The following is a 14475-nucleotide window of genomic DNA, read 5'->3' as shown; positions in this document are numbered from 1 at the left end:
CCTGGCCTGGTCGGGAATCGAACCCGGGCCTCCGGGTAAGAGGCAAGCACGCTACCTCTACACCGCGAGGCCGGCTACTGGATGCACCTGTTCGTCTTAATATATTTCCCTTCATCTATACACAACACACCAATCACCAAATCCTCCTGTGGGCGGTACAATAAGACCCACGGTATCCCCTTCCTGTCGTAAGAGGCGACTAAAACGGGTTGCCTAGTTGTACTTCCTCTTAAAAGAATAATCACCACCACCACCAATCACCAAAGAAACACGCAATAGTGAATATAACCCTCCACTTAGGGTTTACGTCAGGAAGAGCATCCGGCTGTAAAACTAGGCCAACCCCCCCCCCGTGTGACCCTAATTAATTGGGGAAAAGGCCAAGAAGAATGAGGAGGAGGGTTTCAGCACCCACTGTATACATGTGGGCGGAAAAAAAATTACGGCACATATTAAATACAACATGGAGTCCGACTTATTGGCTGAATGGTCAGCGCTGAGGGCTTAGGTGCAGAGGATCCTGGGTTCGATTAACGGTCGGGTCGGGAATTTTAATCTCGTATGAGTAATTCTTCTGGCTCGTGGACTGGGTGTTTTTATTTGTCCCAACACTCTCCTCTCCATATTCAGACAACACATCACACTACCAACCACCACAGAAAAACACAATAATGATCACATCTCTACAAGTATAGATGGCGACAGGAACGGCATCAGGTCGTAAAACAGAGCCAAATCCACATGTGCTACACAGTTTGCACACAAACCCCACAGGTGTGGGAAAAGCGGTAGAAAAAGGAGAAGATTAAATACGACATGGAGTAAGGATTATTTAGACAGGGAACCACAGCTAAGAAGACGACAAATTGTTAATAAGCAAAATAATAATGTGACGTCAGTGTAAGGCCTTGGGAAGAAACTACCGTGAGCTGTATGAGCTGTGTATCATGTTCAGAATTGTGAGACTGTTGCGCGCGCAGAAACTGTGAACTGTGCGGTCGGGATAGTTGTATTATCGGCACACTTTATCTTGGTGCATTTACACCCTAGTGCTGAATCGGTCGACCTCGGCAATCTTCGAGATTCGTACTGGCAACCTTTGAAACACAAACTATGAATCGCTTAAGCATCGTTGTGCGCCATCTGGCGTACACTTTACGTACTAGTACTGTTGTTGTTTACACAGCAAAGCCAAACTATAGAATTCATGCTAGGAACAAGATTCGCATCGAGAAATGTCATATAATGTTATATAATGTGTATGTGACATAGTTGTTGGCTTAAGATAATAACGGTTTAGAAACTTCATATCGATCGATCATATTCTCGATTCAGTTCAGATTTCATTTTCATTCAGTTGGCAGCACTATCGGAACCGGGAGAGCTCTCTCCTTACTCCTCTCCCACGTACACAAATGCACCAAGATAAAGTGTGCCGATAATACAGTCAGTTTAGTCGTTAACTGCCGTAGGTTCCTTACAGGGCTGTGTGTGGTGTATGTAATTGTTTTAACTTACAAGTGCCAGAGCGAATACCCAGTGAGACTGAACAGTGAGAACAGAGAGAAAGCACTCACTAGTGTAATTGTGTAGCTGCGTAATTGTATATCTTAGACTAAACGTGTTCATGTATCCACTCGCCTACGCGTTACAGTAGAAAGAGAAGAAGAAGACAACCTCCCGTCGGTCTACGAGTTCATCTCACGGAGATATTTTGAGTACGCTCGTTTAAAGTATTCTTACAGGAAGAAAAAAGCAGTAAAAAAGCTAACTTAAGAATACTGCAGAAAGTGTATAACGCGCAGGGATCTCAAGAGTATGCCGAAATTTTATCTTTCGAGGGTTTATTAACTTGCCCACAAATCTACTGATTTCCATTTTAATACCAGTAAGTTATAGTGACATTAGCTTACAGTGTATAGTTCGTTTTATATCAGCTAAAACACAAAATATAAGATTCTCTAACCATGGGTTACCGGGCGAGTTGGCCGTGCGGTATGGGCGCGCAGCTGTGAGTTTGCGACGGGAGATATTGGGTTCGAACCCCACTGTCGGCAGCCCTGACGATGATTTTTCGTGGTTTCCCATTTTCACACCACGCAAATGCTGGGGCTGTACGTTAATTAAGGCCACTACCGCTTCCTTTCCATTTCTACGCCTTTCCTATCCCATCGTCGCCATAAGACCTATCTGCGACGTGAAAAAAAAGAAAAAACATGGATTTTATTACAATGGCATTTTAAAGAACATATCCAAGTGCTGTCGCATCACGTATACTAGAAATGAGTAGGATGAATCTAAAATGGAGCGTTCTAAAATACTGTAATAATCAAGCATTAAAAAAAGGTACATTTTACCTTGAACTACACTCCATCTCAGTGTGCTTGAGCCTCAAAATGAACATAGATTAATCACGTGCGTATAGTGATACTGACTTCTGCGAAAACATTCGCAACTTCACCCTGAACTACACTACACAGCATTAAACTTCACTTTACATGAGTACTTTTTTTAAAATCAGTTACACAGATACTCCTATGACATACATGCACAGAAACTGATCAGTCACAATTGAGCCGTTCACGACAAAACGAGCGGCTAGGGCAGTACTTAAACTGTAGCTGTTCTACCTCGTTAGACCGTAACAGCGTCCGCGTCATCATTTTCACACTGTATCGAATTCCTTCATGATACGAAGTTGCTTAAATACAGGGTTATTGTCTGTACACACACAGTACCAACTACATTGAAATTAAACTCTTTTTTTTTTAACCATTTTCATTTGGTGTCGTCCCATTTGCGATCACTCTTATCAGTGACATACAGTCAGGTTGCCGTGAGGGAATTCCCTACTGAAGGACTGCTACAGGAAGACATCCCTCAAATAACTAGCGAAACTACATACTAGGATTCTTACGAATCGTATGTTGGAAGTCATTAAATTACTTATGTTTATCATTTGAGACTGATGCGTTAATACCGGGACTGACAGAGAATAAAAAGGACTCAAATGAATCTTTTATTTAGAATTACCAGATGGTCGTGGGTGTAAAGGCGGTTAAATGAGTTTTAAGAAGTAGGTCAAAAGATAGGCGTATTAAAACCGTTATTTTACACTTTCCAATTTCAAAACAAAGGATTTTGCTGTAACACTTTACTTCTTAGACAGTGCTAACCTTTTTTTCAGCAATTACATCTCATTTCAAACTTAGCAGTTAACTTACACTTTCTTATACAGTAGGTCACACTAGTAAATTACTGCTTAAATACTGCTCAAACTGTTCAAATATTCATACTGACACGTTTAGCAAACAGCTGCTCAAAATATTTGACTACTTTCATATATCTGTATGTATGCCTACCCCTTAGTCTCGTTTCTTGATACCGGGTCGGGGATGAGATGAGATTAATTTATACGGCATGTTTCTACGACAGGATGCCCTTCCTAACGCCAATCTCAGTTGAGGAGCTAATGAAGATGAAATGTGTTATGGTGAATGAAATTGGGTGACGGGGTGGGGGATTCAACTTCGGCCTGTGGATAGGAACCGTACCGGCACTTGCCCGGAAGTGAAAATATTAAACTACACAAAACCATTCTGAGAACAGCCGACGGTGTGGTTCGAACCCACGCCTTTCCCGAATGCAGAGCTTGGCTTCATAGCCATAGCGCGTTAAAACGCGCGGCCACTCAGCCTACTTTCACTTATATAAGTAAAATGATAATTTTTGTCTTTACGCTCTGATTAGATGTACAAGATTCCAGAACTTAATATTAAGAAAATATTTAGATTAAATTAAGTTGAAGAAATTATAATTCTATAATGATAGCGAGAAAAGATGTGAACTCGGGAAATAGTTAAGTTGAAGAAATTATAATTCTATAATGATAGCGAGAAAAGATGTGAACTCGGGAAATAGTGGATTCGAACCACATTGTCGGCACCTCCGAAGATGGTTTTCCGTGGTTTCCTATTTTCACAACAATCAAGTGTGCCTTAATTAAGGCTACGGCCGCTTCCTTCCCACTCCTAGCCCTTTCCTATCCCATTGTCATAAGACCTATCTGTGTCGGTGCGACGTAAAGCCAGCGATGAAAAGAAAAACACCCGTGTCACGATACATCCCTGACTTTTCCGTAAATTTCTGTAAGGGTATCATAATATAAAGAACAAGGCTTGCCTCTCTTCGTCTCAATGACCTGCATATCGTAAGTAAGCACGCAGATAACAACAAAAGCTACATCAACGATGGATGTCTACAGCTGGAATAATTACAGTATGTTAAAAACTATAGACTAATATTACCTCAAAAAACGTTCAAGGGAGAGGGGACGGGTTGAGCGTATCCTTATCACACGGTTGCGTGGAGTGCGCCCCAATTAGCAGTCCCCCTGCTGCATCAAGGTACGTAGAATACAAGGTAGGGATCACGAGAGAGCTGCGCAGTGGCAGAGCAGTGTTGTGACGTCACGCAGGACCCTCGCGTTGAATCTGCCTGAATGAGGTAGAGGTAGTTCAAATAAGAATCGCTGTGCATGCAGAAGCTAGGTGCTAACAATACACCGGTAGTAACATATCTGTGGTGTATAAGAAACCGTGTGTGTTTATTTTATGAGATAAAACGTAAAAAACCGTAACAGTTTACACTTTTCAGTATGCTTTGTCATGCCATTGCAGGCTGCACAAATCATAGCAGGCACGCGAAGGAACGAAACATACACTTTCATGTATTCCCTAAAGCCACTGACCTAAATGAATGGTGACAGAAGTAATCAAGACATTATCGAAAGCTATCTTTCTCAGCTTCTAGGGTTCGGAAGGCTTTATGATGATCCTCTTCCGACAGCTGTGACGCGAAAGGTGAAATCATTGCTTCTAGCCTCAATACTTCCGAGACGATAAGAAATTCCAACTGTTCTCCGGAAGATTATGAAATTTTACGCCCAAATATCAGAACTCGGATATCGTGTGCCAGTCTAAGGCCAGCGTTGAGCCCACAACATCCTATTTTTTATCGGAGGATAAGCAAGGGTTCGTTAAAGCCCTTGAAGATCTAGTAAAACAGCTCGACGACAGTCGTGAAACCAAGGAGCTGCTTGTAGACTTCACTGGCTATATAGCTTTTAGGATAAAGAAGAAGAACCTCGATATAGAAAGTAATTACGGAGAGAAAACAGGTCAAAATACAAGGGGTGGAAATTAAATTGCAAAAAAGAGTCCCATTTTTTTTCAAGTTGCTTTACGTCGCACCGACACAGATAAGTCTTACGGCGACGATGGGACAGGAAAGGGCTAGGATGGGAAGGAAGCGTCCGCGGCCTTAATTAAGGTTCAGTCCGTGCATTTGCGTGGTGTGAAAATGGGAAACCACGGAAAACCATCTTCAGGGCTGCCGACAGTGGGGTTCGAACCCAATCTCCCGAATACTGGATACTGGCCGCACTTAAGCGACTACAGCTATCGAGCTCGGTGGTTTCAATTTTACCACGGGAAAGAACTGAAAGAGGGTTCTAACATCATCACAAACCTTACGGATATCCTGAAAAAGAAATTCCCCGAAATTTATGAACTTGCAAGTTGCTTCGTGAGAAGCCGTTCTTTTATTCGAATGGACGCTTTAAACAAAAGTAAGACATTGAAGAGACCGGGTTTCAGTTAATACAACATCGATAAAGAAAGAAGAAAAGCAAAGATATTCCACTGATGCTATGGATAAGTGTGTTTGATATTTTTTTAATATCAGCATTATTCTTTGTGTATAACATACCTGTTTTTTATGAAAGGCAATTTATTACGTTGTCTATGAAACCAGTGCTAAGAATGTTAACATACAGGCTCATTAATATGGCCTATCTAATGTTAACGTGGAATTTGTCAGTTCCTGGCACTTGGAGGAGAACATTTACTGTACTGTTTGTGTTGTGGACAGTTTCCTAACATTTGCTGTTTGTGTTGTTGACAGTGTATATAGTTTCCCAATATTGCTTGTAACAACGGACATATTTATTGCAGTCATCAAGCTTTAATGTTCGAGTCTGTAACAATTAGAGCCCCTTGGTATTGTTATCATAGGTGTTGAGAATATGAACATATGGAATGGTCATTCCACTGGGATCACAGTCTTAGCATTGTTAAAACCTTTTATACAGATCGAAATACTTCAGAAACGCAGCTGGATTCACACTGTATTTGATCTCCTATTAGTACTCTACTGTAATAGTGAAGTGTAATGCATTTTCTTAGGTGATGTTAAGATATCAATGAAGTTCTCTTGTGGCTAAAACAGAATAGCTTACAGTAGTGTATTAGCCTACATCATGCAGAAGACAAGGCGCTGAGGGTTCATGTTGACGTCATCGACGGCCAAGCGTGGTGGGGGGACCTGCGCGTGATCCCTACCTCTTACTCTAACTACCTTGCTGCTGCATGGACGTTGGAAAACCCTGATAGGTTGCTGATAATTTTACAGTGATCACAAATGCGACAAGAACTGGTCTTTCTTCACATTATTTTTTTCCCACTATAATGGGAGTGATCCCAAATGGGACAAATTTTCCTGTGATCGCAAATGGGACACAACCTTTCATTTTCTGACTTGCGGGGATATGAATTTCAGTGATAATCAACCCTGTATCCCTCTAAACTTCACCATGTCTCAAGCTCTCTGGAGGGGGTACAGTATAATTATATGTACTACTCCTCACTGACGGATATATTGTGAACAGCTCGCAACCATAGAGTTAGCAGGAGAAGGCAATTAAACACCGTTGACATGAACGCCCTTGCCATACCCGCTCTACAACCTTACACGCACACTCGGCGAGTGATGCCGGTGGGTTTCTCCAAAACAAGCGTTGTTGCCGAGTATCTTTATACTCCTCCACAATTACTTTAGCGCATCCTAGTATGTAAAGCAGCCTGTACGTGTTTTAGTTCTCTTTAATGCTTTCAGGTTTCTGTGTCACTGTGTGGAAGTCTATTATGGAGCATTTTGAAAACACATATGGAAAGTAAGCAGTCAAGGGCCAGCTTGGCAACAACCTGCTACCTTAAGCCCAGACAAGTGCCGTTAATGGTTCTTAAGGGTTTTAAGGGCAAAAGCAAGTTGTTCCGCAACAACTCAAAAGCCGCCGGCTGGGGATCCAAAGGACGTAGCCACTATACACCGTTGTGGTATTCCAAATGATGAGCCAAAATCCCACAATGGAGCGAAACATCAGTTATTTTTGTTATTAAGTAACCTATAATATTCGATTAGTCAAAAACTCTTATTCATCTAAGTTTACTAGTATTGAGACTTGTATTGGTCTTATATCGATTTTTTAAAATCAAGGTTGTAGTTTTACGTAACTGTTGGTATAATGATCATAGCCATGGACTTTACTCAAGCTGTATGTGAAATCCAAGCCACAAGGAAGAGATTATTTATTTTTTCAACCCACGTGCATTAGCCGGGATTCAAAACGTGAGCGCCTTCGTGTGAAAAACCAGTGACGATATCACTTGGCTATCACGTCCCTAGATCCTATTGAACCAATATATTACAGAGCTGCAGTACAAGCATCGAGGAAAACTTTCAAACAGAATTTCAAGACGAAGAATCTTGCTTAACGTACTGTGGACCTAGTTATCCGCGAGCAGAACCGAGTATAACAGCGACATTTCTCCTACACTTCTCCACGATAATTATTTCCTAGTCCAATATTCAAATAATTACAGCTCAGCGCACTACAATAGCCGGCAAGATCACGTTATCACACATTTCGTTTGTCTTGTTGCTGCTGTTTCATGCTTGATGCACCTTGATCATCAGTCGCGTGTACTTCTGTGTGTGAACTTTTGTCTGATAGCCTGTGTGGGTGTGGTTTCGGAACCAGTGCATTTACAACCTACTTAAACCGAACCCCATACAGTCTTTGTTCTTGGGTCTCTATACTGGAGTCGTGATTTCACCGTCAACCCCTCAATTGTTTTCACGTAGGCTGAATGGGCCTCGAACCAGTCCTGGATCGTTTATCTATTATTTTCTCCATTCCTGACCTGGCCGGGAATTGAACCAAGGGCCTAGCGGTAAGAGGCATGCTCGCTACCCCTAGCCTGCAACAGTTAAACCTAAAATTGGTTAGAAAGAAGACCTGTGTTAAAATAGTCCTAGTATTCGCCAGGAATGGCCTTGGGTTACCATACAAAAGGACGAAAAACGTCCTTCTAGGATGCTCAATAGCAGGATTTTTATCTATTATTATTATTACAACATCTGGGTGAAAATTATAATATGACACGAAATACATATTTCCTTCTTTAGTAATTGTACCGTAACTCACCTTCCGGGTAGTTTCTCTTCCCGGAGCTGAAATACACCTCGTATTGCTCCCCACCAGCTACAGTGGCTCGACGTAACATAAGTCTTGAAGCAGTCATGATCACAACCAGCATAATACTCAGCACGCACCACAACGGCAAGTTCCATTACCATACAAACACTGTACTATCACCGAGACTGAAGTTCATCTACGTCACATCACATACACCACTGAACGTTCACGTTCCGGAACCTGTCTTTAACGACCAAGGATTTCCTCAGAGAGAAATGTAAAATTCTAAAGGAACAGAAACGCATATTAATTCCTTCTAAGTTTCAAAAATAATATATTTTATAGTCTCAGATGAAAGTAATGAACAAAAGAATTGCTGGCCGGACTGAGTAGCTCGGACGGTAGAGCGCTGGCCTTTTGAGCCCAGTTTGGCAGGTTCGATCCTGGCTCAGTCCGGTGGTATTTGAAGGTGCTCGAATACAATGACCGGCAAAATTAATGGATCACTTCAATTTTCAAAGAAAAAACTAAATTGTGAAATAACTGTTTTATTATTTGCACTGATTATTTTCATGAAAAAAGTAAGTAATGTTCTCTGTTACTGCTTTCCTTAGATACTTTTTTCATGAAATTGATCATTGTAAATAATAAAACAAATGTTTCACAATTTAACATGCTTTTTTCTTTGAAAATTCAAGTGATCTATTCATTTTTGCCGGTCAGTGTATGTCAACTTCGAATTACTGCGGGACAAAATTCCGGCACCTCAGAGTCTCCGAAAACCGTAAGAGCAGTTAGTGGGACGTAAAACCAATAATATTCAAGCGAAAATCAATGGGTTACAGCCATAGGAATACTGGGGGGGGGGAGGAATACGCAAAAATACTCTGAAAAGCAATTTGTTGCTTTCATTATGTGCGATTATAGTTCCCAGCAGTGAACGCGAGCGCACCGTAGCACCCTAGCGAAGACTCATATGACGTCACTGAGAAATGTAAACAGATCACCGATACTTTCCACCCTCTCTTCTCAGCAGTTCGTAAGGGCCAAACACTGATAATAGTGAAACTTGACATTTCCTCTTTTAATAGTAAAAGAAGGGATATAAGCAGAATACCAAATCTAACAATTCCCTGCCTATTAAGGGCTTAACGAAACGAAATATTGTTATGCACATGGCAATTCTATAGAATTGAATCCGTCGACAACCCGGAAGATGGTTTTCCGTAGTTTCCCATTTCCACACCAGGCAAATGACCTTAAGATAACGGCCGCTAGTCCCACCCTTGCGTCGTTGAAAATCTTCGATGTGTTAATGCAACGGACCTTCATTTCTTATATATATAGGCCTATAAGTGATACGACTAACAAACTGCAAACACAGATATGGCTTTTTGCGGGTGATGATATACTGTATAGAATAATAAATTTGTTATAGGATTACCGAGCGAGTTTGCCGCGCGGTTAGGGTCGCGGAGCTGTGAGTTAGCATTCGAGAGATGTGGGTTCGAATCGCCCCGTCGACAGCCCTGAAGGTTGTTTTACGAGTTTCCCATTTTCACACCAGGCAAATGCTGCCTGGGGCTGCACCTTAATTAAGGCCACTGCCGCTACTTTCCCAGTCCTAGCACTTCCCTATCCTTGCATCGCCGAATACCGTCGATGTGCGACATGAAAGCAGTAGGTTAAAAAAAAAAAAAGTTATAGGATTGTGAGCGATTGCAAACTGACCTCGACAAAATTGTGAGATGAACGGCAGACACTGGATGAAAAGCTAGGTTGTACGTTTCACCGGGAGGGAAAACTCTCAGTTTTAATAAAGGCGTTGATGGAGTGAAAGTACCTCATGGGGCAATCACACTAACGAGGCTGTAAATAAAGGTTACAGATCTCTTCATATGGTGGTGAGGGTATTTAGGAACTGAAGGATGTGAAGAGAGCGTCATAATCACCGGTAAGACTCCAATTAGAATATGATTCCAGTGTAGTGGGTGCTTATGAGGATTACTCGATCCGAGAACTGGAGGGGATCCAAAGGAAAACAGCACGATTTGTTCTAGGTGATTTCGGATAAGAGAGTCCTGTTATGAAAATGTTGCAAACTTTCTGCTGGAGACAAACAGTAAGCGGTATGTTCCGTGCTGTCAGTGGAGATGATGAACTCTCTCCTATTCTGTTCCAGGTTGTCCTAGACAATGATATGGAAGAATAGGTGAAAGAACTCAAGAAATGTGAGTTTTGGAAGCCAATCCGACTGGGCTTCCCCAAAGATAACCTCTACATACCATTCCTCGCTTTTGCAGATGATCTGGCGATATTAACAAAGGATATGGAGACTGCCGTTAAACAGCTCGAGAAAGTGCAGAAAAGGTGAGACAGCAGATATCGTTCGAGAAAACTAAACTCTTATGTTTAAAGGCAGATATCAAGAGCCTGAGAACAAAATATGGTACAGTTAACAGGGTCCCTTACTTCAAATATCTCAGAGATATCGAACCGACAGATCTCACAACAAACTCGTGTTCAAAAAATTAAAAGAGCATTAGGGTTAGTCCAAAACATCTACAACAAAAAATCCGTGCCAAGACATACAAAAATTCGGCACTGCAACACAGTCATAAAACTAACAGTCCTTTATGTAAGTGAAACACTGCCACTCAACAGAAAACAAGACTTGAAGATTTTTTTTTTTTTTTTAATAAGAGAGACGAAGATCAATCGGAAAACTTAGGAGCAAGGTTACAATCAACCAAACAACAGCAAAGTTCTCAAACATCGAAACTGACATTAGGAAAAGACGAATTAAATTCTTAGGTCATCTAACTAGATTACCAGAAAATCCGTTGACAAAAATGATAGATTATGTAACCTCGCTTAAGAACTCAACACCCTGGCTTAACGAATTTCAAAACGACCTCGAAAACGCAAACATAAGTTCAACAGACATTCTAGAAAGAGACAACTGCAGACACACAGTAAGTAATTGGGAAGCTACAAAAACAGTACAGACCAAAGTGGTCGGCAGAACGTAAACATGCCTTCTCGGAAAGAATGAAGAAGAAGAATCCACAGAAGAATTGATTTATTTGCTTAACGTCTTCCAATATTGGAAGAATTCGCTAATAATAATAATAATAATAATAATAAATAATAATAATAATAATACACGTCAAAGTGTCGATAGATCTACTGGCATGTAAAGGAAGTCGTTTGGGACAGTACTGCATCATCTCGGCGTCTCCGAGAAGCGTCACAGTTAGTTCATGAGACGTAAAACCAAACATAAATAACAACAATAACAAAAGCATCTATGCTTGCTTCTTCTACTTGCCTTCATGAGCTTATACTAGTAAGTCAGAGATGAATGATTCCGATAAGAAAATGTAAAATGACAATAGACAAAATATCAGCTGCTGAGCGGAAGAAGAAACGCGAACATTACAAACACTTACGTGAGGAGGTATTTCCTATTTTTTATTTTTACTATCTGTTTTACGTTGCACCGACTTAGGGAGATTTTATAGCGACGATGGGATAGGAAAGGGCTAGGACCGAGAAGGAAACGACCGTGGCCTTAATTAAGATACATTTGCCCGGTGTGAAAATGCGAAACCACAGAATAGGAATCGAGGAGGAGTCTCTGTTTACAGGTACCGGTATATTGCATTGTATTGTATTGTACTTGTGATGATAACGCTCATTTAATATGAAATGACAAATAAAAACGACATAGGAATTTGTTAACCACAATCAAGATTAATTTTGTTAATAAAACAGCGGTGGAGGCAAAACCATTGTTCAAAATGTCTGAATTCCGAGGACAAGCTGGGCTCGCCTGGTGCAGGTCTTGCTATTTGACACACATGGGCAATCTGCGCGTATGGATGTGGGATGATAATGAGGTAGAAAGAGGGTGAAACCCGGTGTCGGTACGTAGCCTACTCCTGTCGAATAATACCCATCCGACGGACCTATCACCATGAACAGTGGCATATGCCCTCACTCCATAGGATCACTGCGGAGAGGTTTTGAATTGAATCCAGGCTGTAGGCACGCAATATACCATAGTGATTCTAATGGTGTAAAGTTTTTCGACCAACGGGACTCGAACCGGCTAATCACGGTGTCAGACCACACAGACTTGACATCTTAATGACCATGGCTACCAGGTGGGCTTCCAAAAATGTATAATACGTATGAACTCACTAAATGAAATCATTTACCAGTTCTTATGGCTCTATTTCTGGTACTCAGCAGCTGCCATGTCGTACATACGTACTTCGATTCCCCGCCAAGTCAGGGACTTTTACCTGGATCTGAGGACTGGTTCGGGATCCATTCCGCCTGCGTAAGAACACTTGAGGAGTTCTCTGACGAGGAGATATCGGTATATTTCACGAGGTATAACTATCTGGATAGTCGGAATAGCGGCGTGGTATACCTGCTGTCTAAACAGCCAAGAATAAATGCGGAGAAAATTGGTTACGGTGACCACGCGTCACCTCAAAATCTGCAGTCATTCGGGATGAGCAGTGATCGCTTGGTAGGCCAAAACTCACCAGACCGTAGCACCATGGGATTTATTTGTTGTATCAGATATAAACGGTCTTATTTAGCGGTTCGTTTCATCGTTTCGAAGTTCCCTTGTTCGGCTATGATAGTCTTCGGCGTAAGTCGAGTATGGTTTTTTCATCATTTTCCTAAGGTATTTCTAATAATTGGTGCGAACGGTAATCAAGTTCCGAGGCACCTATCCCCATGCAGATCTCAGAAATCACAAATATAAACTCTCAAGACACCACTCGTCCGTGTATCACACTACGATGGACTCCACAAAAGACACACATACAGAGGTATGACCTCTGCCCTTAAATGAAGTACAAAAATACTGAAAAAGGAAGGAAAAAGACAATAATATTATTGATTTTACGTCCCAATAACTACTTTTTTTTTTTTTGCTAGTTGCTTTACGTCGCGCCGACACAGATAGGTCTTATGTCGACGATGGGACTGGGAAGGGCTGGGAGTGGGAAGGAAGCGGCCGTGGCCTTAATTAAGGTACAGCCCCAGCATTTGCCTGGTGTGAAAATGGGAAACCACGGAAAACCATTTTCAGGGCTGCCGACAGTGGGGTTCGAACCTACTATCTCCCGAATACCGGATACTGGCCGCACTTAAGCGACTGCAGCTATCGAGCTCGGGCCAATAACTACTATTTTACGCTTTTCAGAGACCTCGAGGTGCTATGATTTTGACCCGCAGGAGTTTTTTTGAACCTGCCAATAAATCTACCAACACGAGGCTGGCGTATTTGAGCACACTGAAATAATATTGGACTAAACGAATCCGCTAACTTGGGATCAGAAAGCGAACGCTTCAGCCATCGTAGGTACTCGGCCAGGTGCAACCAAAATAAACCTCCAAAAGCACATATATACAGGATTTGCTGATCTCAACCTTGACACAGAACCAAAAAATAAAATGCTTAATTTTAAGAACTTGTGTAAATACAAAGTACAAAGTAAGTCTGTTTCTATTACAGAAAAAATTAACCTTCCACGCCAGCACAGTGGTATCAGCAGTTACTATCCATGTAAGTAATATTAGCGTTATCTTAGCGGTTCACATTCTTCCGAGATAAACTTGCACTAATATGTACATATAATGTCACAAGCCATAAGCCATAAACATTTTGAAAGGCTATGTTTACTTTAGGGACTAACAATTGCGTTTCACGTTACCTTTAGTGTAATCCATAAGACAACACATGAAATGCTTCATTTTATGTAACTCCAGTAAGCACGACACGATGCACACTACGTACAAATCTGATAAGAAGTGGTCAATGTGGGATCACTGTAACATTGCAGAGTGAGTCACAACATAACAGATTAAACTATTTCTGGGGTTTCTTTCTCTCTTCCCCCCTTTCCTACATGTCAGAGGAAAAGCAGGATATCTATAGACGAACGAACTGGAAAATCCAGTTACCATGTAACATTTGACTTGACAGGCGTTCACGTGACAAATTTGCATCCAGGTACTCAGGCATTCTTACAGTGAACTTGATTCGAATGATTAACAGTCGGGGATGCCATTAATAAATGTTTAAGAAATTATGACGTAGAATTTATTATACGTATTTATAGTTTTTAAAA

General features: G+C 41.4%; 1 protein-coding gene across 6 annotated transcripts in view; it reads right to left on the bottom strand.

Annotated features, from left to right (window-relative positions):
• LOC136857152 (cyclin-dependent kinase 14) overlaps positions 1–14475 on the bottom strand; it is a 223194-nt gene that overhangs the window by 82922 nt on the left and 125797 nt on the right. For 2 of the 6 annotated variants that reach the window (XM_067135575.2, XM_067135577.2), the window contains exon 2: positions 8327–8602. The exons of 3 other annotated variants lie outside the window; for them this stretch is intronic. In XM_067135575.2, the coding sequence (XP_066991676.1) occupies positions 8327–8438 (112 nt within the window). In that variant the 5' untranslated portion in view covers positions 8439–8602. Of the gene's footprint in view, positions 1–8326; positions 8603–14058; positions 14077–14475 lie in introns of those variants that run through there. One more of the 6 variants, XM_067135576.2, reaches the window with a different exon arrangement.

This window comes from Anabrus simplex, chromosome 1, assembly GCF_040414725.1.
Source record: "Anabrus simplex isolate iqAnaSimp1 chromosome 1, ASM4041472v1, whole genome shotgun sequence".
NCBI lineage: Eukaryota > Metazoa > Arthropoda > Insecta > Orthoptera > Tettigoniidae > Anabrus > Anabrus simplex.
Note: the sequence above shows the minus strand (reverse complement) of the source record. Positions and strands in the feature narration are given on the sequence as shown.